The 24,217-nt window shown below is 53.5% G+C and overlaps 1 protein-coding gene across 8 annotated transcripts; it reads right to left on the bottom strand.

Annotated features, from left to right (window-relative positions):
• Window positions 1-745: 745 nt before the first annotated feature.
• SLC41A1 (solute carrier family 41 member 1) lies at window positions 746-22,224 on the bottom strand. 8 transcript variants are annotated; one of them, XM_037410258.1, is made up of 12 exons: window positions 22,104-22,224; window positions 21,409-21,491; window positions 20,265-21,017; window positions 14,700-14,807; window positions 10,543-10,614; window positions 10,086-10,230; window positions 9,843-9,989; window positions 8,923-9,070; window positions 8,217-8,296; window positions 7,283-7,417; window positions 6,148-6,296; window positions 746-4,459 (listed from the first exon to the last, which is right to left on the bottom strand). In XM_037410258.1, the coding sequence occupies exons 3-12, from the start codon at window positions 20,637-20,639 to the stop codon at window positions 4,274-4,276; spliced, it is 1,545 nt and encodes a 514-aa protein (XP_037266155.1). In that variant the 5' UTR covers window positions 20,640-21,017; window positions 21,409-21,491; window positions 22,104-22,224; the 3' UTR covers window positions 746-4,273. The 8 variants fall into 8 exon arrangements, with proteins under 8 accessions (XP_037266155.1, XP_037266151.1, XP_037266154.1 ...); XM_037410254.1 differs by having other exon boundaries at window positions 20,265-21,020; XM_037410257.1 differs by having other exon boundaries at window positions 20,265-21,020; window positions 21,168-21,491.
• Window positions 22,225-24,217: the final 1,993 nt, after the last annotated feature.

Here is a 24,217-nt window from a genome sequence, read left to right on the forward strand (position 1 = left end):
ATCCCCCCACGCGCACACACGCGGATTCCAAAAGCAGCGCCACGGCCACGCCACTGCGGGGGCTCCTTCAGGGTCTTAACGCCAAAACGGCTCTCGCGGTGATGGGCGCTCAGGGCCTTCCCGCATCGCTCCTTCCCCTCGGCCAGCAAAGGGCAACACACCCCCCCTCCTGCCCTGAGACCACGGTGTCACAGCGGCCACCCTGACCATGGTGTCACACTGGCCACCCCGAGCCTGTGGGAAATGACCTCCCTGGCCTGGAGAAGTCAGTGCCAGCACAGTCCCGGTGGCAGCTCCGCAGCCCCTGGCGCGGCCGGGGCTTTGTTTTACTCTCCATCAAGATCCTTGCTTGGGCGAGCGGCCAGGAGGCTCAGCCCTGCAGGAAGACACCCCACGAGCAAATCCTGCAGCTGGGGAGGATGGAAGTCCTTCGGCGGCCGCTAATTCCTGCTGATTGAGGGGCTCAGCGTGCCCCCCGAAGCATGCAGAGCGCTTCTGTCCCACACCCCTCGGCACAGGGGCAGGATCCCGCACACCGCAGTGGCTGCAGCAAACAACGCAGGGCACGGCCCTGGCCAGCCTGGCAACTGTCACTTGTCCCAACCACCGTTGGCTGCCTGTGCCGCCGTTTATTTGATTTTCTTAACTCTCACTTCACTGTCTATCAAAAGAGTTTCAGCGTAAGCTAAACAAAGCTGCAGAATGCAAGAGACCTTTAAGTGAGTAGAAAGGAAAGACGCCACAGTCCACATAAATAAATGTCATCTTTATTTAACCAAATATAATTTATCAGTTAAGTTGACATCTGTCAATTCAGTTATAGGAACTATAAATAATTAAGACAGTCTTTTTCCTTTAATAAAAAGAGTAAACCAGTATTTTTCATTTGCAGTCAGCTGTATAGTAGGCATGCATTTGAGTGCAACTGGTGGGAAAAGTTGTTGACCATCATTATTCTTCAATTTAAATTAGATTCTTCCCTGACCCATTCCCCCCTCCCCCACCTCAGACCGTATAGAAATGTACGGACGCCACCAGCCCAGCCCCATGACAGGTCTCAGTCACCTCTGGGTCTCTCTTCATTTTACAGGAGACCATGAGCGGTAGGTTCTTCCTCTGGGGAATCTTTTCTTGGGGAACTAAACAGTGATGTGACGCCTAAAAGACCAGGCGAGTTTCTCATATATACACATAAAAGCTGAAGTGTTAATGGAAGGAAGTCTCATATCTATTCCTCAACATTAGGCAGAAAAATGAGGTGAGCGGCACAGAATGCTCCAGAAGCCCCTGGGGCTTGGGTACAGCAGGGTGAGAAATTTGGGGTTTGTTGTTTATTTTTTTTGGAACAGAGCTTTGGCCAAACACGATCTGTGAGAAGTCACGTCACAGGGGTGGAGCGCGCGAGGTTCAGAGCTACTGCCACGAAGGACACGTTGCAAAGGGACGGGGACAGCAAGGCTGACGTTACGTTAGCAAGGCGGAAAGGGGAAAACCATCTCTGAAATGGATCACCTGCTCTCCTGAGGGTCTGAGAGCGAGCAGCCTGACAGGGCAGGGATCCCCTCTCTGCCTCCGGAGCACCATGAACAGCTTGGGTGGGAGGAGGAGAACTCGGCGCACACCCACTGAAGCAGGAGAAGATTCTTCTGCAACTTCAGAGAGGTCCTGGAGCAGGCTAGAGCCTGACTGCCATTTGGTTTGGATACATCTGCTCCCGTGGCCTTCCAGAACTGGTTTCCCACTCGCCCATCCTGACCTTCCTTTCCAGCATGCTCATCTCTAGACTAAGGACCAGCTCTGCACCAGACGGCTGGGCTGGGACCGTTCCTGATCCCAGACTTACTTTGGTCTTGGCTTGGACCGTAAGTGGCGCATTAGCTCCATGTTCTGCAGGGAGGCAGGAGCTGTTCCTAACAAATCACTCCTTACCTAGAAAGCAAAACCGTCTGCACTCAGGGCAGGGCTTTGTGGAGCTCAGTTAGTTCTGGTATTGACCAGAGTAACAAACGGACCTCGCAGCCCGGCCTCACTCCCAGGAAGGCCAGCATTCCCAGCACCACAGCACACCATCTTCCAGCTGAGCAGAGGTGCCCAGCGCTGCTGGGACAGAAAGCTGAAAGGAGAAGACCACCACTGGCTGGCATAAGAAACACAGAAATTACCCTAAAGGAGGAAACTGGGCCGATGAAGGATGGTCACGTTTTATGAGGAACACACTTAAAGCAAGAAGAAAAGCAGACAACCACAGATCCAGCAGCTTTCAGGTTATGTTCTGGGGCTGCAAATAAGCAGGACAGGCAGCGCCCAGACCAGGAGTGGAACCAGCACCCAGGGCCTGCCCAGCTAAGTAAAATGAGAGCTTTGCTGGCATTCCAGGATCAGGATGCAAGGTGCTACTCTGCTGAACACCGAGGGCATTCCCCCAGTGCTTGGCAAGATACTGGCAGCTCCCCAGGCTTTGGACAGTGCAGCACTGAAGTTAGGCTCCATGGGATATACTGTATTTTCCTCCCCCCTTGACAGATGTTAAGAGCTTCCCCCCATGCACACTTACACATTCAATTTATATTCATGCATTACAGCCTGCTTGATAACGCCATCTGCTTCAGCACATCATTTAAACTTGGTGAAGTTTCCAGTCGATAAGACCTGCTTACATGAAACTGCACTCAGTTTACTGAAGTGATTTATATCCAAGTGGGAAAACTAAAAAGCGTCAAGTGCCGACAGCGCTCAGGAAGATCGTTTACAAGCGCCTCAGTCACGCAGCCAGAACAGGTTTTCTCTCATGCCACTGCAAACTGCGCGAGTCCGTCCAACATGCACGAGCAGCAGAAGAGAAGGCGCCTCAGCCATCACCGAGCCGAACAGCACAAAAAGCAGAAGGGAAAGAAGCAGAGCAGGGAACCCTGCGCTCACGGCGCTCGGCTGTAACCCTGATGCCAGATTTTCTGTGCCTGCTCAAAGGCAAGCGCGTTCCTTTGCTACAGCCCCGCACAGAGCGCTGCGCTGAGAACCAGGGCTTCGGACATCTGACGGCGCCCGCTGACCTGTTTTCCAGCTGGCAGCTACACAGACAGAGAAATCCAGCGGCTGAACATGGATGTCCTTTACTACCAGACACCAAGAGCCTTAATGCTCCCAAGTCTGAAATGCCTCGGGGCTCAAGTGGAAGAGCTATTGGGTGGCTTCTTCCCAGCTGCAGTGGGCCCGTCAGCAGCACTTAACAAGTGCAAGAAAAACTTAACGCACAAAATAGGATCTATTTTTCCATCTACCCCTCCAGGAACGTCAAGAGAACTGAGCAGGCTGCTGTGAAAAAAGTGCTGTGCCCATACCAGCATGAGGGAGAGGCTTGCACACAGCATCCCTGCCAGCTCCAGGAGATCCTCCCGCAGAGCGCCGGCGGGCGGAGAGGGAGAAGGATGGATCGGGAGAACCCACAGCCTCTTCACAGCGCAGCGCATATCCCTCTGTGCGCAGCAGTAGCTGAACTCGGTTCGTGATGGGAGGCAGAGCAAGGACCCTGCGCTTCAAGATGCTGCCGGGTGGCTGGCAAAAGGGAGCCAAAATCTGGCAGCAGAGACCAGCCTGCTCGCAGCCAGATTTTGGGGCTCTGCAGTCCTCCAACCCGAGACCGCTCCCTTTCCTCGTGGGCACACAGGAACGGGCGTTTTGGCATCGAGGACCCTTCCTCGCCATCTTTGCTAATCCCTCTACCAGAGACTCGCTTTGGATGCTAGGCACAGGAGGGGATTCAGAGAGCGAACACAAGGGAGGAGGGCGACAGGGCAGAGAAGATGGGAGATACCCCACGCCCTCCTCCATGAGGTTGTACTTTGCTAGAAGGTGCCTGTTCAGTAAAATAAATCTGAACCTTACCTCCAGTATTTAAAACGCTTATGAAGCGAAAAAAGCAGCCCTTCACCTCTAGTGACTGGGACAGGGTGGGCTCCCTGCACGGACTGATTAGTATCTTCGCTGTAACCTTGGTTCAGACATAACTACTATGAAATTGCACTTGGTGATTGTCTCATTACACTTTTTTTTTGTCCTTCCTAAAACTAGATTTATTTTCTGTACAAACTCGGCTTGAAATATAAACCACATAAAATTCCCATTGAAAATAATGAGAATCCAGTATCAAAGATGAAGTCTCAAGAAAGACAGGGTGGGGGGAAGAAGCAAAGAAAAGCAAAGGTGGAGGAAAAGAAACAACAACAAAATGAGAGGAGGAGTAGAGCTGTGAGAAGGAGGGGGAAAACAGGGAGAGCTAGTCTCCCACATCGGAGTCCCGGTCACCGATGAGCCAGAGGACATGGAAGCTGAGAGCGAGCAGACCTGTTCCGATCAGGTCCCCCAGCGCTGTCAAGTATGGGATGGAGAAGTTGTCCGGATCGAGGTCCCTGCCCCACATCCAGTGCACCATCCAGTCAGCAATGTAGAGAAGAATGAGAACCTGGGAGGCAGGAAGGAAAGAGCCACATCAGCCACAAATCCCGACCTCTGCAACCCCCGTCTTCACGGAGCACCAGCTGGGGCCATTCCAGCTGGGCAGGTCAGGCTCAGAGATGCACAACCTCAACCCGAGGAACGGAGCTGGTGGGAGCTCAGACCCACCTTGCTGAGCACCACGCTGCAGGCAGTTAACGCGGGCTGCATCCCCAAAGCAACAAGTACAGCACAAAGAAGCTGGCGAGCTACAGCGGGCCCCTGGGCATCCATACCCCGTGTTCTTAACAACCTCTGTCCTGTCCTCCTTTAGCTTCACATGCCACCATCAAATTTAGGCTTAGAAGGGAGAGCACTGGCACTCAGGCACCAAAAAGTCTAAATTTTGCTTCTTGTTTTTCAGATCTAACCAGAATAAGCTTGAAGAGATATGGGGCAAAGAGGGGACCTGGCAGCACTGAGGATGCTCGGGCAGGGACAGCAGCGCCTGGCTTCCAGAAATAAAAGAGCAGCTGCCCTGCAGCTGAAACTAGCTGAGGGTGATGCTCCCCGCATCTGCTTCAATGCGGCGAGAGGCACTTATTCTGTATCCCGAGACAGAAGAAATGTGTTGGCATTTGATCCTCTCAAGCGTTAGGCCTGGGACAAGGATTTGAAGTGGCTACAGGCCTGTTGCTGATGCCTCTGGGTGAATCTGGGGCTGGGAGGGTCTCGCTTAGGCCCACAGGAACCAGCAGATGGTGGTCCCTCTGTGCCAGCTCCCGCTCCAGCGCTCCCAAGCCCACAGGCTGCTCAGAGCAGAGGCTTCGCCGAGCGGCTGCGAGCGGAAGCCCCCTCGAAGCGCCCAAACGCCCAGCAGAAGTTCACAACCTAAATTTAGCCTCCTGGATGACAGCCCTCTGCTCTGGCCTCTGATGGATGCTCTGACTCATTTCCTCACGCTGGCTTCGGCTGTTGGTTTTCGGGGACACTGAAACCAGGCACAGCTCCCGCAAGCGGAGGGGGTGAGCCGGGGAGGGCAAAGCTGGGCTCCATAGCAAACTCCCTAACCCGAGCGTCTCTCCCTGCCCTCCAACGCAGGCAGCCAGACTCCTGCAAGCAGATTTCACAGATTTCCCTGGATTTCACAGCACCAGTACCCCGGCCGGTGTACGTCCCTCAGAACAACCATCGCCGTGTGCTCACAGCTCCCACGAGGAGCCCAGGGGCCCCGTCCTGCAGAGCTGGCAGGTCCCTACGCTGCAGGGGAGGCAGGGAAAGGGCTGGATGAGCACACAAGGCACAGGGCCGCTGCAAATGCCACATCCTGTTCTCTTCACCAGAAGTTTTAGAATCGCTGAAGCAACTTACAGGACAGATTAACACACCGGAGCTAAGCACTTCTATCAGGAGGACTTAGAAGAGACAAGAGATTCAAAACTGGCCAAGGATGGTAGGAAGGAAAAATAGTGTGTATAGGTACCAACTAAGGAGGATTTGCTCAGTTTGATACCGGTTCTTTTGACAAATACAGTCTACTTGGCACACCTCTCCCCAGTACATACACCTCTCACCTAGGGACAGGGCGTATCGCTGTGCCTTCAGCAGGGTATCTACAACTTCACTGGCTGAACCCGTCCCCACCGCCGATGACACGGCAGCAGCCCCTTACTCCAGCCTGAGGAGCCTTACTCCCCCCGAGGGGCTCCAGCTTACCTGGAGAAGCGCTGCTGTCATGTAGAAGACTATGAAAATCAGGGTGAGTGTAGTGTGTCCACCTTGCATGGAGCTGATGGTGTAAAGGAAAACCAAGTGTCCGGGCACCACCAGAAGAAAGAGCACACGAGCAGAGCGAGAATTCACATCTGCAAAGAAACGGAGATGGGTTTCAGGCTTTAGATGGGCTTGAACACACAGCAACTCTGCAGCCTGCCTGGGCTCCAGGGGACAAGGCAGCACAGCTGTGGCCGAACCAGAAGCAGGGGCCAGCACCCTGGACCCTCACCCCTGAACTACGGATTTAGGCTGGAAGACAGTGCCCTGAATGGTGCCTCAGCTGTCAGGACACCCAAGGACTCTGCACCAAGCTCAGCAGGAGAGTTTAATTCTGTCCCCAGAGCAAAAGCTGTTCTCAGACCTCAGCTGCCCAAAGGATTCACATCCCACCTCTGACAGTGCAGAGCTGTCAAGAATTTACCATGAACACTAAATTTCCTTGGAGCCGTGTACCTCATCTGGTGGTCGGTTTTCTAAGAGATCACCACCACACTGGGGACCTCTCGCCCCTCCTCGCCGCTCGGGGACAGCCTTGGCCCAGAAGGCCAGGACCCAGGCTAACAAGGCTGTCTAGGACGTTTGGAGAATAACAGCCTCTGCCCACACTCTGTGCTGGAATGCAAGCTTGGGCTGTGCTCTGTCACACAACTGCCACAAATAACAGAGCCACTCGGAAGCCTTTGTAAATGAGAAGCTTTCTGTAACTGCAGCTCTGTAAGCCCAGCAGAGCTGCAAGACTCAAGCAGCCTCCAGGCAGGTTTCAGCATCCTGACCACATCTGGAAAAGATTTAGAGGGTGGAGGATTTACAGTATTAGACAGTCAGGGCATGGGACTTTTGCACCATGTCCTCCTCATCCAGCAGAACTATGTCCTCTTGCACAGCAGCTCTGCTGAAGGTCCAACGGTCTCTAGAGGGCAGGGCAGGCCAGGGGACCAGCGCATCCCTGCGCAGGCAGCTGCCTCCCAGCAGTCCCAGTGACAATGCTCCAGCGACTGTCACAGCCAAGTTTAGCCAGCCAGCTGCAGCAACCGCTGCTGGCAGAAGTCACTATATGTCAACGCCTGACAGATACCTGAGCTGAAGAAAGTGCTGCAAGGGCTGGGGCACTTGCGAGGGGCTGTTTCGGAGCTCTCTCCAGGCATCCCGCTCATGTGCAGGTAAGTGGAGATGCGACTAGCCTGCACGGCCACCAGGTTGCCACCCACACCTGCAGATAGGGAGAGAGCAGCAAGATGAGATCTCAAACACTTTAAGGAGAAAGCACAGTTTGCAGCAGCCTGCAGCTCTGGAATTGCCAGGTGCCGGAATAATGTAGCACAGTCTATTTTTGACTCGAATTCCACTTTTGCAGGATGTAAAGAGCCGAGACAAAGCACACTGTTCTATGGTTTTCCTTTAGGCCCCTTAGTAAAATACATGCAACTATTACTGCAGCTTTGATTGGAAGAAATAAGCGAAACAACAAAAAAAAAAGATGAGTCAGCTGCCAAAACAGACACAGGAAGTCTAAAACTATTATTTTTTGCATAATGTAACTGTGGAACCCCCAAGCATAAGATGCATCGGCTCAGAATTAACTCCATTTATTCAGAAAGTAATAAGAAAAAAAGTTTCCCTGGTTCATTAGGCAGAAAGGACGTCAAAGCTTTATACCAGAAGCAATTCTATTTCCTGACTCTGAGTTGCAAATCCAAACTTTTATGTCACCAGGTGCCACAAGGCGCACATCTCTGACAATGGGGGTCTTCCACCATCGCGGAGGAATCATGACATGAAGACAGTTTTTGTTGGGCTCCTGGAACACATGTCTTTTTGGCAATAGCCTCCCAGGCCACCCTCTGGTGTGGCCGGCACCAGAGGGAGCCACCCTGATGTAAAACTCAAGTCAAACCATGTCTCGCTGGCAATCAAGAGAGTTAGGTCTCCTTAACCTGCCTGAAATAAGGCACGCAGGACTATTCCACCGTTCGCCAAGAGCTGCAGTACCAGAGTGGAAAGGAACTCACCATTAATAACCGGTGTGAAGACAGCCATTCCAGCAAAGTTGGGATCTGAAACTGTTCTGTCCAAAATCAAACCCCCAACGCTGCCGAGGGAAGATGGAAGAGGTCAGTACTGAAAGCTCATTAGGAAACGCACAAAGCACCGAGGGTTCTCTCTGCTGCAGGGTGTGCACCCAAGGGTGATATACACCTCTATCAACAGGCACCTATGGTTGCGGTTGTTGCACGTGATTTTTAAGCGTCGTTATTTGATAACAGAAGACAGTTTTACCAGGATCTTTTCTCATGGCTGCCAAAAACCATCAAAGACTAAATCCCCTAACGTGCAGTTTACTGCAACACGCTAATCAAAAGCAATCCCGCCCTTCAGAGGGCAGAGCAGAGGGCTCCTGTGCAGAGGGCTGCTAAACAGGACCCGTGTTTACTCTGTGGCCATGCCAGAACCTCCCTGTGCAGCAGCTGGGACATTGCTAAGGCGCTGGGTACCAGGTGCTTAGTCACCCCTGTGCCTCGGAACCTAGAGCCCTGTGTCTTTTGTCTAGAAAACACACAGTGACCCCCAGTTTCCTGGCAGCCTGACTGTGGAAGCAGAAGAGGTCTGGTTCCCCCTCGCTGCTGAACCCACCGAGGGCTCTAAGAGGCTGAAAGGGCCAGGGCAGAGGGTGCACGTCTGTGTCGGGGGGAGAGGAACTCTCCCGTGCTTCCCTACCTGCTAATCGCCATTGCGATAATGACTGGCTCCCAGCCAGAGTACAACACCTCGCGCGTTGCCGCATTCTTCTTGGCGATGATGATCCAGATGGGCAGCAGAGCTATGAAGAAGGCGCATACCAAAGGGTTCACGTAGGCTTTGCTCTCTGAGGGGGAAATAAGCAGAGGCAACATATCAAGGACACATCCTGCTGCAGTGAGGCGAGGTGCTATTTCAGCTGAGCTCATCCAGCCTGCCTACAGACTGCTGTCACCCCTGGAGACAGAAACTCCGGCAAGGGCAGGTAAACAAGACCAGGCCAGCCTCAGCTCTGCAGGACACGGCATTTCCTTCTCCTGGTGTACTCACAGGGGCTTTATCAACAGATTCGAGTGAGACTTCTTCGATTTCAACTGCTCATTCCCACTTCCCTCTCCTGGGCAAGACCTCAAGGCATTGCTTCACCTTTGGCTGAACCTGGCTGAGTCACATCCCCTGCATCCCAGTCACCAGGGAAGGAAGGTGGGAGGGAGGGAAGAGGAAGTCTGGAGGCTACAGCTGCAGCTCTGCACTGAGGATCCCTGGCTGGTGCCAACAGCACAAAAAGTAAAATCCAAAGCTGCCTTCTCTCCTACTGCTTTAGCCACAGTCAAGTCCCTGGCACTCGGAAGGGGACAACCTCTCCCTTACTACTTTACCTGGTGAGAAGGAAGCATGCAGATCCCTGCCAAGACTGTCTGCCGCTACAAGGCAGTAAGAAGGTCCATTTCCTCCCCTTATCAGCTCTGACTAGGTCTCGCTAACTGAGGTAGCTTCCAGGCCAGGCATCCTTTATACCCCGAGAACAGAAAGGGTAAAGGAAGAGGGTGAAATGAGAGGGAGATGCAGCAGTGCACGGAAAGACCAGGGAGAGACAAAGGCCTTTTGTTGCCCCTCACCCAACTCTTTGTACAAGCCCCAGCTGATCCCTGAAAGCAGAGCCAGGGTGATGAGATCCCCTAGGCTGGCAGCAATTGGCGTGGCGACGTTATCAGGATTGATCCCCATTTTCCTGGATCCGATGATGACCCCAATCATAATCATGCCTGCAACCAAAAAGAGGAAGAAAATGTGATGAGGCCAAGGGGAGCCCAGCATTTCAGGAAGAGGTACATGGAGGGTGTGCAGGGTCCGTCTCTCACCCAGAACAAGGGAAGCAATGAAAGCAGTAGCCACACTGCTGGCACAAAGCAGGACAGCATGGTCAATGCTGAAGTGCCCGTCTGGGATCCATCCAAATACCACTGCTGCGATTGAGGCCAGGAAGCCAACCACAGTAGCCTGAACCTGAAAACAAAAACTAGACAGTGACCAAGAGGACTAAAGAGCAAAATGGTCGCGGGGTGAAGGAAGAGGGAAACACCACCAAGGGTCCCATTTCAGGTGGATTAGCACCCAGCAGGGAAACACCAAGTCTAACCTACAGGGCAAACCATTACAGTAAGGTGACCGTGGGACAAACACGTGCCGTTTGCCTCCCATTAGACATGCAACATTGACAGTCAATAGCAAACCCCAGGCGTTTAGACCTTCTGACACTTGTCACAGCTGGGCTTGCACCAGCTACCAATATTTCCACTTTCACCTTCTTTTTCTTACCTGTATCAGAGCCATGTTCCCTGTTATCATCTTCCAGAGCTCTTTGGGTGTATCCATTTGGCCAATATTAGCCTGCAAGAGGACATTGCAACACCGTTAAAGACCAATGGCATTTTGCACTTGTTAACAGTGAAATACGTTCCTGCCTTCCAACTACACAAGTTTGTGCCAGGAACAGGAGATAATCATGACCTCAAACCCTAAACTCTTACGGGAGAGCGATCCAGTGGAAAAGGCGTGTGTGTTTGCGTGTGCACAGCTGGGGCACAGCCCTGCGGTGACACCCCAGCCCGTGACATGCAGCTCTGAATGACACTTGGGCTGTACACCCTGGGTAAATACAGTGCCTATTCCGGTCTTGTACTCCAGAACACCAAAGCTGTTCCCAGTTTCGGCACCTTCCCCTTCCCAGCTGCAGGAATGGGATGCCGCTCTCCTACGTGGCGGGAGCGGAGCCAGACCCGCTGCAGAGGGGGTTTTGAAGGGAGCGTGAAGGGGAATCGACGTCAATAGAACATCTGATGAAAATCTTGCAAAACAACAAGATATACTTTGCCCCAATGCAGAGTCACACACTGCTGCTTATTTACTAATTGAATTCACCCCACCGGTGATCAAGCCAAGCCTGGCTCTGGCCCAACAGGGCCACGCTGCCCCTCAGGTCAGCCAGCCAGGAGGGACATAGGGGTGCAGTGACTCTCAGGTCAGCCATGTGCCCCCAGCTCCAACATGGACCAAGGCCAGAGCAGCATCATGTGGGCAGAGGAAGCTGGCAGCAACAACTACTGCTTCAGTTAAAAGCTGAGTAAACAAGGCTAATGCCACGTGGAGACATCCTGAGTAGCGGGAAGCAGCCATGGCACACGGGTCATCTGGCACCGCTACAAGCTGCGGGAGATGCTAATCAGACTAACCAGAAGAGACGGAAAGTTGCTTTAATTCCCTGGCATATGATCCAAAATAGCCCAGCAGAATCACTGCAGGCTGCCAGTTACTGCAGAACATAAGGGTTCTGCTCTTCCCTAGCACCTTCTAGGTCTTTATGGAAAGCTGGAAGAACGGATAAGCAGAGGGTGTAAGCTTATATCGAATTTCGTATTATTAGAAGTGGATGACCATGAAGAGGAAACAAGGGAGAGGCTCAAACAATCTGAAGTGGTAAATGCATGTTGGGAGTTACTGGCTGACAGCATCAAACTCAAACTTCTGCACACCAGTCCAGCAGCAGTTTCATCCTTTCACATTTCCTTGCTGGCCTCTGCAAAAAACCAAAGCAGCAGTGATCCTTCTGCTCCCCTTCCTGCATGCACTTGAGAGAGCTGCCAGCTCTTTTCAAGCAGCACTGAGATGCACCCATCTCTGGAGTGACTTATTCTGATCAGTTTAGTGGAGAGGAGGAAGAAATGGGGGAAAAAACAACAAAAGGTTGACTGGAGTAGCACTGAGCACATCCAGCACAGGAATTTGAGCTCCATATGAAGCTTGACCTTAAAATTCCAGCCACATGGCAATTAGGTTGGGATTAACGTAGCCTAGCTGTAGTCACTGGCAACAGGATTTTAATCCTTTAACTAATGGGAGAGTTTTGCTTCTTAATTGTGAAAGGAATTTTTGAGGTGCCTTAATGCAGCACTAATTAGAAACCTGCAGTTTGAGAAACCACTCCAGGCTGCATTCCTGCAGAGAGAGCATGAGACCCACACCATGAAGCCCTGGTCGGAGGGGACCTCCCTCTGCACGCCTGCACGTGGGTCCCCCACAATGAGGGGAAAAAAAAAAAAAAAAAAAAAAAAGTAGCGAGCCGGAGAGATCCTGCTCTCCCCACCATGCACAGATCCAAGGAGGTACAGTGCGAGGGTCGGGGAGTTGTGTAAAGGCAGCACAGCCTTCTTTCCTGGGGCAAAGGAAAGCAGAGGACAAACCCTGGGTGCTGGCCCACGAGGGTAATGCCACCCCACAGCTGTCAGCTGAGGGGCAGGAGGAGGCACCAGCAGACCAAACTGGTGTAAGGGCAGCAGCTGCTCGGCACAGACAGGCAGGCGAGGCGGCTGGGTGCTCCCTGTGCCAGTTCCCTTGTGACCCTACCGCAGCAGATAGGGGAAAGTTTTGCATTCCCGTGACTTTCTGCCATCTCATTCCTCTGCCAAACCGGCCCCAACGCTGCTCCATGCCAGCCCCGTAAGAGAAGAGGGCAGGAGTGCCATGCTGCCTTTGTCCCAGGAGAGCCGAGCGCGTGCCCTGATAAGCCCGTGCCTCAGAAAGTGCAAGCTGGCCAAGGCCAAGAGGGAGAACGGCCTGTGTCTGGGGCAGCAAGGATCCTGACATGATCCGAACAATGGAGAGCAAATAAAACAAAGGGATTTGTTTCCCAGAACGAAGGGGCAAACAAAGCTCAGCCTGCGACACAAGCTGCAGCACTCAGCCTGTCCCTGCAAGCCCCAGCACCAGAGCGCAGCTGGGCCGGGAGCAGCACGAAGCCTCCCAGCAGCTTTGTCCTCCCCAGCAGCGCCTGGGGAGAGGAGACCCTTACCCAGGGGAAGCAGCCACAGCCCAGCTTTCGCCAGGCACATCCCCCCCACGCATCCCCCCGGGCAGCCCAGCGCCTCGCTCCTCCAGAGAACCAAGAGCAAGGCCTGAGTCCAAGAAGCTGGTCCCCACAGCAGGAATTGGCAGGCAGGGGCTGGGGTGCAGAGGCCGAGCCAGGGGCCAGTCCAGGGAAATGCTGTTGGCCTTCCTGCTCCCCAGGGACTACAGAGACAACCTCAGACTCTCAGAACATGACGCTCCTGTGCCACAGGTTCCGTGGATGAGCATGGCATCCCTTAGGGTATCCACAGGGAGCTACTGCGTAAGGGACAAGGGGGGCGGCCGGTGACAAAGGCTGGATGAGCAGCTCACAACGCTGGCTCTGCTGCCACCCAGGAAGGCACCAGAAATCTTGGGCCTCGGAGGCCAACAAGAAGCTGCTGCGGAGTGAAGAGTCACAGCTGGCATCACCCCACTGCTCAAGATGGAAGAACAAGGACAGCAGATATACAGAGACCTTTTCAACGCTCTCCTGTGCCTTCTCCTGCAGCAACCAGGCAGGGGAAGGCTGAGAGGAAGGGAACATGCCAAGAAGCAGCTCTGCCGGCTATGCTTGGTGCTACCACCCAGGCAGGAGGTCCTCCATCCCCACACCCCAGTGAGCACTCCCCGAGGGGCTCTCTTGGGCCAAGGTGCATCGGTTCCTTTGCACTGTCAAGGCCAAGACGAGGCCGCTGGCTGCCAAGGGCTCCCTCTTCCAGCAGCTCACAGCACAGGGACAGGGAAGAGCTCGGAGCAGGCAGCTCACACCTTGCAGCTCCAGGAGTCACAGCTATACGCACTCCCATAATGGGAAACACAGAAACATCAGGCAGTCGCTTGCTGACACGCTCAAGCAGAAGATGCTTTGCAGAAGGAAGGAGTATTATTGTCCCTGTTAGGAGAGGATGTCGGTCTCTCTCCAGCGCCGCTCAGCTACAGAGACAGACTGCTGTGTTATAGAAACATTAAACACAAAGCAATTCATTTACAGCTGGACTAACGCAGTATTCTGAGGAGCTAACAGAGCCTGCCCCCATCTCTCACAGGGAACTCACTGTTTCACAGGAATCAGACTGAATTCTAGCAAAAGAAATGCCCAGCCATGCCTCTCCATCAACTTCAAGAGGCTGTCAATCCACCTGCTAGCTCTCACTGCAAGGTCCCCTCCGTTTTGGCCTTTGCTGTACGGTTCCCTCCAGGCTCTCTCCTCTCCTAGACCTCCTGAACCCGGCTTGTTTCAGCCTCCTTTGATGACGTGCCTGCCACCAGCTTCCTCACAAAGGAAACTGGATCCAGGCCTCCAGACATTAAACTGCCCAAGTCAGTTCACACACCGCGCCTCCAGGCCCACAAGCAGCCATGAGAAGGAAGTGAACTGCCAGCAAAGCTTAAGGACTATTAATCCTTCAAATCTGATCAGTCCAGTGGGATGAGGACACCTTCCCAGCATGCTAAACCATGCTAAAAGGTTCTGGGTTCTGTGGTCACTGACTGAGAGATTTTTGTCCAGCCCCTACACACACATGCACCTTCCCACCCCTTCCCAAACCAGGTATCCCACTCCCTCCCTCAACTCCCTGGATACTCACAGCTGTCGAAAGGCGAGATGCCAGAGTCATCTCTAGGTTCCCCTTCAGGCCCAGTAACGCAGGTACCAAGATAAACACCTCAGTCACGTATTTGAAGACATCCCAGTGCTGCAAGATTAAAACAAAGACAGACCATTAAAAAATAATCATGGCTGTTAGAAACCGTTGCTTTGGACTCAGCATCACTCACCCATCTGCCTCTGCAACCTGGCACTGCCCATGTGTGGCCCTGAGCTGACAACCCAGGTCCCCTCCTAGTGCCACACTTTGACTTTTGCAGCGATATCACTGTGTTTGACCTTCAGGTAGTAGTGACAAGATGTTCCTGCTGAGCTTAAAAACCGGATCTCAGCTTGCAACTTCCAGTTAAAAATCCCCCAAAGATTAACCACTGACAAAATGTTTACGCATGCAGAGGCCAAAATAGGGAAAGATGAAGAGACTTTGCCCAATACTTGCAGTTTTTGGCAGAATCGAGTACTGAAGTTCAGTCCGTCTCAGCTGAGAACCATTCCCTACATGTAGGTCTTAGAAATAGATTCTGGAGCAAGGCATTGCTGTCCCCTGATCCTGCTGGCTCCAAAAAGCAGCCCATACCCTCCTGGCACCTACATTGCTCAGGTATTTACCAACTACTCCGGCTCTACGGTCAAGTCAGCTCCCTGGGGCACGAGGCAGAAATGGTTATTTAGAAAAAACCAGAGTAATTGCAGGGTAAGCAGTATTATAGGAGAGCAGCTGGCTTCCATGAAAACACAAAACCACCCCCAAAAAACCTCACAACCGCATTTAAAAAAAGCCCTGCGAGCTACACAAACCTCACTGCCCGATTCTTTAGTTTCATGAATATTTTGCAAGAAGGCCCTGTGTCCAAAATAACTCCCGCTTCCCACATTGCCCGACTGCCATACTCCTTAAAGGACACGAGCACAGCTGGAATCACGCTCTCAACAGCTGGCTGCTGCCCTGAACATGTTAACAGTCACGGCTCTCACAGCTCTCTTTTTGCAAACGTTACCTGCAAAGGGCTCCCTCTCTCCGAGTGCTCTCCTTCGCTAGTTAGCCTGGTGGTGTGACACAGCCAACAGGACATGTATTTCTTTCTAGGACAAGGAACTCTATCGGCCAACATCTTAGAGCAAATACAAGTTACTCTACCTGCATGACTAATACCTTCCTGTGGGGAAGGACTTCAGTTATTTTTGTTTATTTTTCCATCTTTGTGCTGCTTGCCTTCACCACTGAGACAACAAATTCCAAGTTTCCTGCTAGGTCCTTTGCAATACCGCATTCAAGCTGCACTCACTTGAAAAACCATTTGAGAGAAAACTGTGATCACAGGAGGCAGGTAAGTGCTTAGACAGATGAACTGAGAACGTTTTTCCTCAAAGGGAAAAAACTGTTTCCCAGTTAATAAAAATCCCCTTAATCTTTCTGACAGCTTGGTAAGACAAGCTAACCGTGTTCTCCAGCTCCCAGGTGCACGGATGAAAGCTGCTCAGCTATTTCAGGCACAGCGACAACCCTCTCTCTACTTGAGGACAAGGCTCTCGAGGGTACCCAGTCTCCAGATTTTCTGCATGCAATCAACAGTCCTCTCCTGGCCGTGGTGATGGGCAGCACCTAAGGAAACCTCCTGCAGTCCCTGCTCCAACCACCCCACACCCAGCTAACCTGAGCTTGGCTTCCGAGGTCTTTCCACCGCAGCCAGGGGCACGCCGGCAGGGTACGGCTCTGCACGACCCCCCGAGCAGGGGGACATTTGAGTTCAGCGTTCGCTACTGACGGGGCAGGAGAGAGCATCAGTCTGAAACACTTCATCCAGCACAACAGCACATCAGGCCGTGCTTTAAGGTCACATCTAGAAGAGGGGAGCTCGGCTCTCCTCAGACTATTTTTAGGCAGGCATTAAGATTATTTTTGCTACTTGTACCGGTGAATCCTTTCCCTTAGCACCTAGAATTCAATCAGCAAGCAACACGCTCCCACTCCCCAGCAGGACAAGCTGGGTGTCACCAGCATCATTTAATGAGAGGAACATCGTCATTAGACTGCAGGCTGGAAGTGCTGTGCAAAAGTTTCCTGGCTCTTTCTGCCTCCAGAGATGGTAGAGGCAGGGTCAGGCAATAGCCAGCACAAGTCCACAGCCCTCCCTCACCTTGTCCCACCCCTGGCTTTGTAAATGAACCTTTACAGGCGGCTGCAGTGCAAGCTGTGCCAGAAGCCGCTGTAACTGGAGCCTGCTAAAGCAGCTCCCTGAGCAAGACAGGGGTGTTCCTCGAGAAAGGAACAGAAGCCATCTTTGGGGAAGGAAAACAAGGAGATTTCTGCAGACATCAGCAGCTTGCTCACTGCAAAGAGCAGGACCCATGGGCTCCTGCCAACTTTCTTAATATAAGATATTATACAACATTGGTCTATGGGCATTCAGTACGTCTTGAAGGCCTCCCTGGCTCCTGCAGAGAACAATGACGTGGCTCCGAGGCGAGAACCACAGCCAGACTGTTTGGGGCAGTCAAAAAAAGGGAAAGAGAAAGGAAATACAGATTTAAGTTCAGGACACTGAGCTGCTAATATCCCTCTCCCCCCTGTAGCAGTCCCTCCGAGAAGCACACAACTAAGCTGCTTTCAGGGGCGAGGAGGGAAGCTAACACGGCACACAAAATCCTTCAAGATCGGCCAGTCTGCTCCACGTAAAGGGGAGTGCAAGGGAAGCAAGGAGCTGGGAAGCAAGGGAGCTCCCAGCTCGCTTTCAGTGGAGTCGGGGAAGAGAATTACAGGGAGAGGCACTTCATCTCCAGCACCTCCTCCCTGCCCTCTGGGGAGGAGCAGCGGAGAAACCAGAAGTAATCTCCGTGTAACTTATTTCAGCTTCATTTTCTGCTAAGCCCGCAGTCCCTTTGAACACAAATCTACCCAGATGACAGCGCCACCAGAGCCTGGGCTCTCCTGTGCAGCACTGGAGGGGTGAGGTCGGACCCTGGCCTGCCAGAGGTTGTGGAAGAAACATCAAACCCCAGGTGGTGTTTTGCAGTTTCCTCCAGGCTGGCTGCCTCTCGGAAGCTTTGCACCTGCAGAAAACACATATTTCCAGGGTAACAGCTGCCTCAGCTGCTGTCATTTTTAGTCACCACATGCGAAGTTAAGGCGTACAAGAATCATGAGTAACAGCGTGGTTTTGCTCAGATTATAGCGGGACGGTGACTCATGACAGCTCAGAAGGGAGGGCTGTGCTTCTGGTGGGAGCTATGACTGCCTTGGTGCAGCTCCTTTGCATAGCGAGCTTCTCCCAGCGTGCTCCCTCCAAAATGCCAAGGAGCAAGTGGCCTTAGCAGGACAACTACAGCTCCAGGGCTGGCAGTCCCCCCCAGCCCCAGCTAAGACCCCCCCTCAGAGGGATGCTGACACTAGAGGTGGTCAAGCAGTGGAAACGAGCTGACTCCCTCCTCCATACGAAACACTGTCCACCCCATCCGAAGACCCTCCAGGGAGCAGGCAAGTCTGGAAAACAACAATTGGGGCTCTGCTGGGAGAGGGGACTGTGCCCATAGTGCAGAAAAAAGCAGCTGGTACGTTCACATGTCACCTTGCCCAAAGGTCTCTCCAATCCCTAAAGGGAGCAGAGGCAAATTCAGAGGGACACAGTAATGGGACAGCATGGCCAAAGGCCAGGGCTGCTTGTTTTCACAGTGGGGAGACCAATTACAGCTGGCTGATTAGTCGTTTACCCTAAAGAGAGGAAATTGAGTGCATGGAGCCCTCCATCCATCACAGACCATGGCTGCATCCAAAGCAATGGGACTCCAGTCCGTCCCAGTGCACCAGCTACCCACTCCACACGCTTATCTCCTTTCATCCAAGGCCTTGAGCCTCTGGAAAGCCAGTTATCAAGATCAGCTCCCCAGACTCTGCAGGCAAGACATCCAAGACCACACGCTCCCCACCCCCTTTTCTACCCGATGGCATTTAGATGCCTCATTTAATCCCAAGGCTAAAGGGAGTTAGAGGAGTTGGCAGAACAAGCTGCATAGCCACACGCTGAGCTGCTGTGGGACAGAGGACTTACGAAGCTTTATTTCTAATGGCTATTAAAAAGAAAAAAAAAAAAGGCAGGAGAGCACAGGACTCTGCCACAGTATCCCATCCCTGCCTCCCTCCTCCCCAGCCAGAAAGGCTGCTCCTTCTCCGGGCAAGGTTTTATGTTGGGTTCAAACCACCCGCTCAGGGAAATTACCAGAAGAGTCACACATGAGTTCACAGAGACCTTACCAAGGGAAACATGCTTGAAATGCCTTTCTTTTTAAGAAAAGTATTCCGGTAAATCTCTCCCGGATTAACTTAGTGCAGCCAGCCTTTCCTGTTCTGAGTCACTTCACGGCTCGCTCTCAACAGGTTGCATCAAGAGAAACCGTAAGGATGACCAGCATGCAAAGGCATGCAGCGAAATAAGCCATTAGGGGCAAAAAAGCAAGCAAAGTGACTGCTTGACCACCCACAAATACGAAAAAAGCCTGACTTACCCTACTGGCACGCAGCTCGGGTGGAGATAGTCATAACTGCCAGCAATACAGACAAGCAACCGGCATTCGAGTCTGTCCATGCCAACACCGCGAGGGCTTGTTTACCCCACTTAAGCAAACAGAGGAGATTCAAGCAGAGCATTTTGGGTTGACCACAGCTCCAAAATGGCTGCCTCCTCCATCCAAACAGTTTCATAAACCTACACAGCATGGATGATCAAGCTTTGTGCCTCAGTCACTGTTCTGGGCTGGGCATCAAAGTAACTCTGTCAGAGCAAAGCAGAAGTTAGGCAGCTGAGCGGCTGCCAGAGACACACACGCTTAGAAAACACCCATGAGAGAGACTAGAACAGGAGCCACGGTTTGCAAAGTCGCTTTACCCATATAAAAGCCTAAACAAGCTGCATGGGTGCTGGGTTCCTACAGCATCACCTGCCACAACAGACCTCGTGAAAGATCACGTCTGGTAACACGGCAGTTTTCATCCAGAGGTTAACAGCCGGCTCTCTGGCTGGCCCTTCCCAAGGATCACCTCCGCACAAGAAGGCAGCACAGCGGCCACTCAGCCAGCCTTGAACCTTTGGATCAAGCCGCCATGCAAGTGTGCCGCACGAATCATTAACCCGGCTGGCACGAGCCTGGTGTGCCGGGACAGCGCAGCAAACGTCAAAGATGGAAAAGGGACACAGGACCCGTGGAATTAGTGACTGGGATGTCTACAGCCACCGTCAGGGAAGGCTTTGTTTCAAGCTGTGATACACAGAGTAGTCTCAGTACCCAGGTAGGTGCTTCAGCTGCAGGCGTGCCAGCTGCAACCTCCTCCTCTTGAGGCGGCTGCGGTGCATAGGTGCCTGCAGCCTCCCCTACCCTCACTGCAATCACTGAGGTCTCCCCGTTTCCCCTGACCAGCATGCAAGGTAACTGGTCTCCTCCCCTCACAGTTCCTAGCCTTGGCATTTCAGTCCCTCCTGGAATGGGATCAAGCCATGGTCTACAGAGACAGCATTCAGAGACCAGTGCCGTGCCAGGGAAGTATCAATCCTACCTGCACAATGTCCAGCACCATTCCAGCAGCAACTGTCCCAAAACCTGCCAGGAGGAACGGAAAGAGGACTTGCAGCCCGATGGAAAAGGAGGTCTCCTTGAGGGGTGAGGCTGGCTCAGGACCTCGGTCTGTGCTGGTGTCATCGCTTTCATTGCTCTGGCTGCCATTTTCCAGCAGGGCATCTTCTTCTCGCACCCCTTTAGCATTGGCACGGGACTCCAACACCACCGCTTCTACCCCGTCACCATCAGGTCCCAGGAAATCTGAGGGCTCCACCAGCTGCCCCCGGTCCGGACTGGTGAGACAGTCCACGGGCACAATGGGCAGCACAGCCCCATTGGCCTGGTGGGTCTCCTGCTCTGGCTTGGAAGACATGCTGCAGAGAGGCTATCCTGACCCTTGACTTGATGGGTCTACAGCCAACAGCTGTTCCAGAAGAGATCTTCTGCCAGAAGCTTATACAAATGGCCTTTCCAGCATCTAAAGGCAACCTCTCCTATCCCTGCTCGCCTGCCTTTGAGTGCAGAGACTGCTCCTGCAGCAGAGATCCCCATCAAGCAAAGTCCAGAAATGGAGGACACCAACCAGTGAGCTAGCAGGGAACGCTGCAGGGACTGGAAACTACAGCAAATTCACTCTAGTTCTCCTTTCCAGCACCGTGCAGTACAGCAGCCACCAAGACAGGATCCAAGTTTTTCTTCTTTGATGCGTGACACTTTAGCGCATCTTTCTCCAGGTCCTCCAGCAGCACGACTGCTGTGATGGGGCACACAAGGCAGAAAGAAAAACAGATGAAGACCACCGAGTAACACAGAAGCTTAAGGGGATGAGGAAGGCGAGAGTAGCTAAGAGAGGGGCTGGTTTTTAAAAGATGATATAATCCAGAAAAGCTCTTCTTACTACCAGGGCTTTGTCACTTTCTGCAGTGGCACCGTCCCCCTACAGAATTTGAGTCTGAAGGTTCCTGTGGGCTTTTGCTCAGTTTCAGCCTGTTTTGTGCCCTCTGCCAAAACGGCCAGCAATGCCAGCAAGCTCCAGGCGTCACTGTCGTCCTCTTCTTCCAGAAGAATTTCTCACCTTACAGCACGAGGCAGCAAGAGTTCTTATTTAAAGTAACAGCAAGTCCCCAGTTAAGGTTACTTACTGAGCTGAGCAGGCTGCAGGGTGGGAGCTGGCATTTGGGACAGCCTTAGATTTAACGTCACCCTCCAGGAACTCGTCTTTCACCTGAAATATATGGGAGGAAAGCAGATATTCTATGGAGCCTCCTGGCAGGCAGCATAACGGTTTATTCATTCAGGAACATTTTCCTCCAGCGCATGTTCAAAGCCGTGCCTTCAACAGACGGCCATCAACGCACAGCTGCTAGCCACAGCACCCCTTGGCTCTTTACACCTTCTTTCACAAGCCTTCGTGCGCTTCGGGGGGGGCAGTGCCAGGGCCCGCGGGGGGCACAGCAGCTCTGCCCCCCCGTGCCGCACAAGCCAGCACCCAGGAGGGACCCCCGAGCCGCAGGACGAGGGCGCCCTGCCCGGAGGCCGAAGCCCCCTACCGTGAGCCCGGCACAGCGGCGGCTCTGCCCGCTCCCCGGGTGCCGCAGAGCCCCGCAGCCCCCTGCGCGGCGGAAGCGCTGCCGGGCGGGCGCGGGGGGCCCGCGCTCCCGTAGCCCCGCAAGCCACCACTCCAGCGCGGCCCCGGCCGAGGCCCGGCCCCGCCGGCAGCCCCATGGAAACGCTGCCCGGAGCCGAGCGGAGCTTCCCCGGCCACCGCACCGCCCGCGCCCCTTCCCGGCACGGAGCCGCCGCGGCCCCGGTACCGCCGCAGCGCCCGGTAACTCACCGCTGCGCACCCGCGCCGCTGCCCGCTGCCCGCCGCGCTCCGCTCCGCTCCGCACCGCTCTGCCCCGGACCCGCGGCGGGCTGCCCCGCGCCGCCCTGACATCACCGCCCGCCAATGGTGGCCCTGCCCCGAGCGCCGCGGGCCGCCCCTATTGGCTAGGCGCGTGTGGCGTCACACCTCGCCCCGCCCCGCAGCAACCGTGCCGGCGCAGCTGGGGGTTGTCAGGCGGGAGGCCACGCCCCTTCGCAGCGCGGAGGCGTGGCCTGAGGTCACGTGGCGCTGAGCCTGCATGGAGCCACCGGCGGCCGCCACCCTTCCCTCCGTCCCGCCATGCCCCCACCCGCCTCGCCATCCCGCCTTCCACCCCCCGGCATCCCCCCCTCCCATCCCCTTCTCCATCTCGCCATCCCCCCCAGCTCGGCATCCCTCCTTACACCAACCCCCCCCCGCCCCGCCATCCGTCCATCCCGCCGTCCGTCTGTCGAGCGCGGGGCACTCCTCGCTCACCTGCGGCGCTGGGAGGAATGGCTCCTCCATCCCCCTCCCCGCCATCTGCCTGCTGTCACCGCGCTGAGCCAGGGACCCCCAGCCGATGGGGCGCAGCGGTGCTGAGGCACGCTCCGGGGAGGGCTCATCCTCCTGCCTGGGGAGAGGGGGTCACAGGTCACACATCCCACCCACCCACCCAGGTCACTGCCATCCCACCCACCCAGGTGCTCCGGATAACCCCCCCGGCCAGGAAAATACCCCTCGCTTGGGTCTGCTTAAAATTACTCCAAAATAGCAACCCAATGGCGTTCTATCATTTTAATGCTATAACTTATTAAGCACAGCTTTGGTACATTGTCATTTTGGGATGGAGGCCCAGGACCACCAACACGCTACAAGTGGTACGCGCTGGCTTTTCTCTGTGCCAGACCCAAAGGCTTCTCTGATGTCATTCAGCAAAGAAAATCGTGCATATTGTCACATACTTTGTCACTTTACATCTCCATACACCACACTGTCCCGCAAGAATGTACATAAAAAGCAGCAGCTTCTGCTACAGAGGTCAGTGCCTCACTGCTCTGTAGAACTCTGCGGTTTTGAATCAGAAGAGCTGGTTTCATTCAAGCTTTCCTTTTCTTTTTTTTTTTTCCTCTTTTTTTTTGTATGAGTGGAACTTTTGACCAGTTGTTTTTTCCTTCCTGCCTCTCCTTTCCTCCCAGGAATGGGTCAACAGCAAGTTACTACCTGGAGTGATTACAGATTCCCAGCTCCATGCCTTGGAGACAGGTCTTGAGCCAATAACGGTCGCTGTGACACAAGCACGTGTGTGAGGGGAAGAGGGAGGGCAACACAGGAACTGCATCGCCCCACAGATACACTGAACCAAGTGTGACTAAAGCTGGTGACTTCATTTCTTAAGGAGACGAAGGTAGTCATGGTCAATGGCAGCAAGAGATCCATTGTGATCGTGACCCCTCTAAAGCTGTGCACTGTGCTACTTCATTTCTTTCTGCTTGTGTTAAAAACTGAGCACGGGGAGCTTGCTTTCCTGAAATACTTGTTGCTTTGGAAGAAAAGGGTGACAGGCACACTTGAAGCAGAGCTATATACTTACATAAAGCAGCACAAAGATAGCTCAGATGAACCCACTTCGGTCTTCTAACTTTCTCAAGCCGAAAAAACCTTTGCAAATGTGTCTCTTCTAAGCAAGCTAAATTTTTGGAGCCGGTGAGCAGAGGGCTACTTTCACTGTGATAAAGTATCTGGCAAAGTGCACTGGGCTTTGTACCAAACTGCTGCTACAGTCTACTTGAACCTATTTCAAGGGGTGATGAGCATCTGCAGCCATTTAAATGATCCTTAGGAGCTCCTGGTGTTACAGTGGCAAAGAGACATCAAGGAAAACTTGAGACATACAGAGACGATGTCTTAACTAAAGCTGTGGCAGTTCCACGCTCAAGAGTGGAGTTCCAAATCCTGCCTCCAACCCTAGCCTCCGTTTTCCTTTGTCCAAATAAACCTGGTCTGTAAGGCTCTCTTTACAGCCTTCATCTTTCCTTCCTGACTTGGAAAATCTGTATCTCCCCCAGAGCAACCATTCTTCCCCCACACCTCTAAAAACAACG

The sequence above is a fragment of the Falco rusticolus genome, chromosome 17, assembly GCF_015220075.1.
Source record: "Falco rusticolus isolate bFalRus1 chromosome 17, bFalRus1.pri, whole genome shotgun sequence".
In the NCBI taxonomy this organism is placed as follows: domain Eukaryota; kingdom Metazoa; phylum Chordata; class Aves; order Falconiformes; family Falconidae; genus Falco; species Falco rusticolus.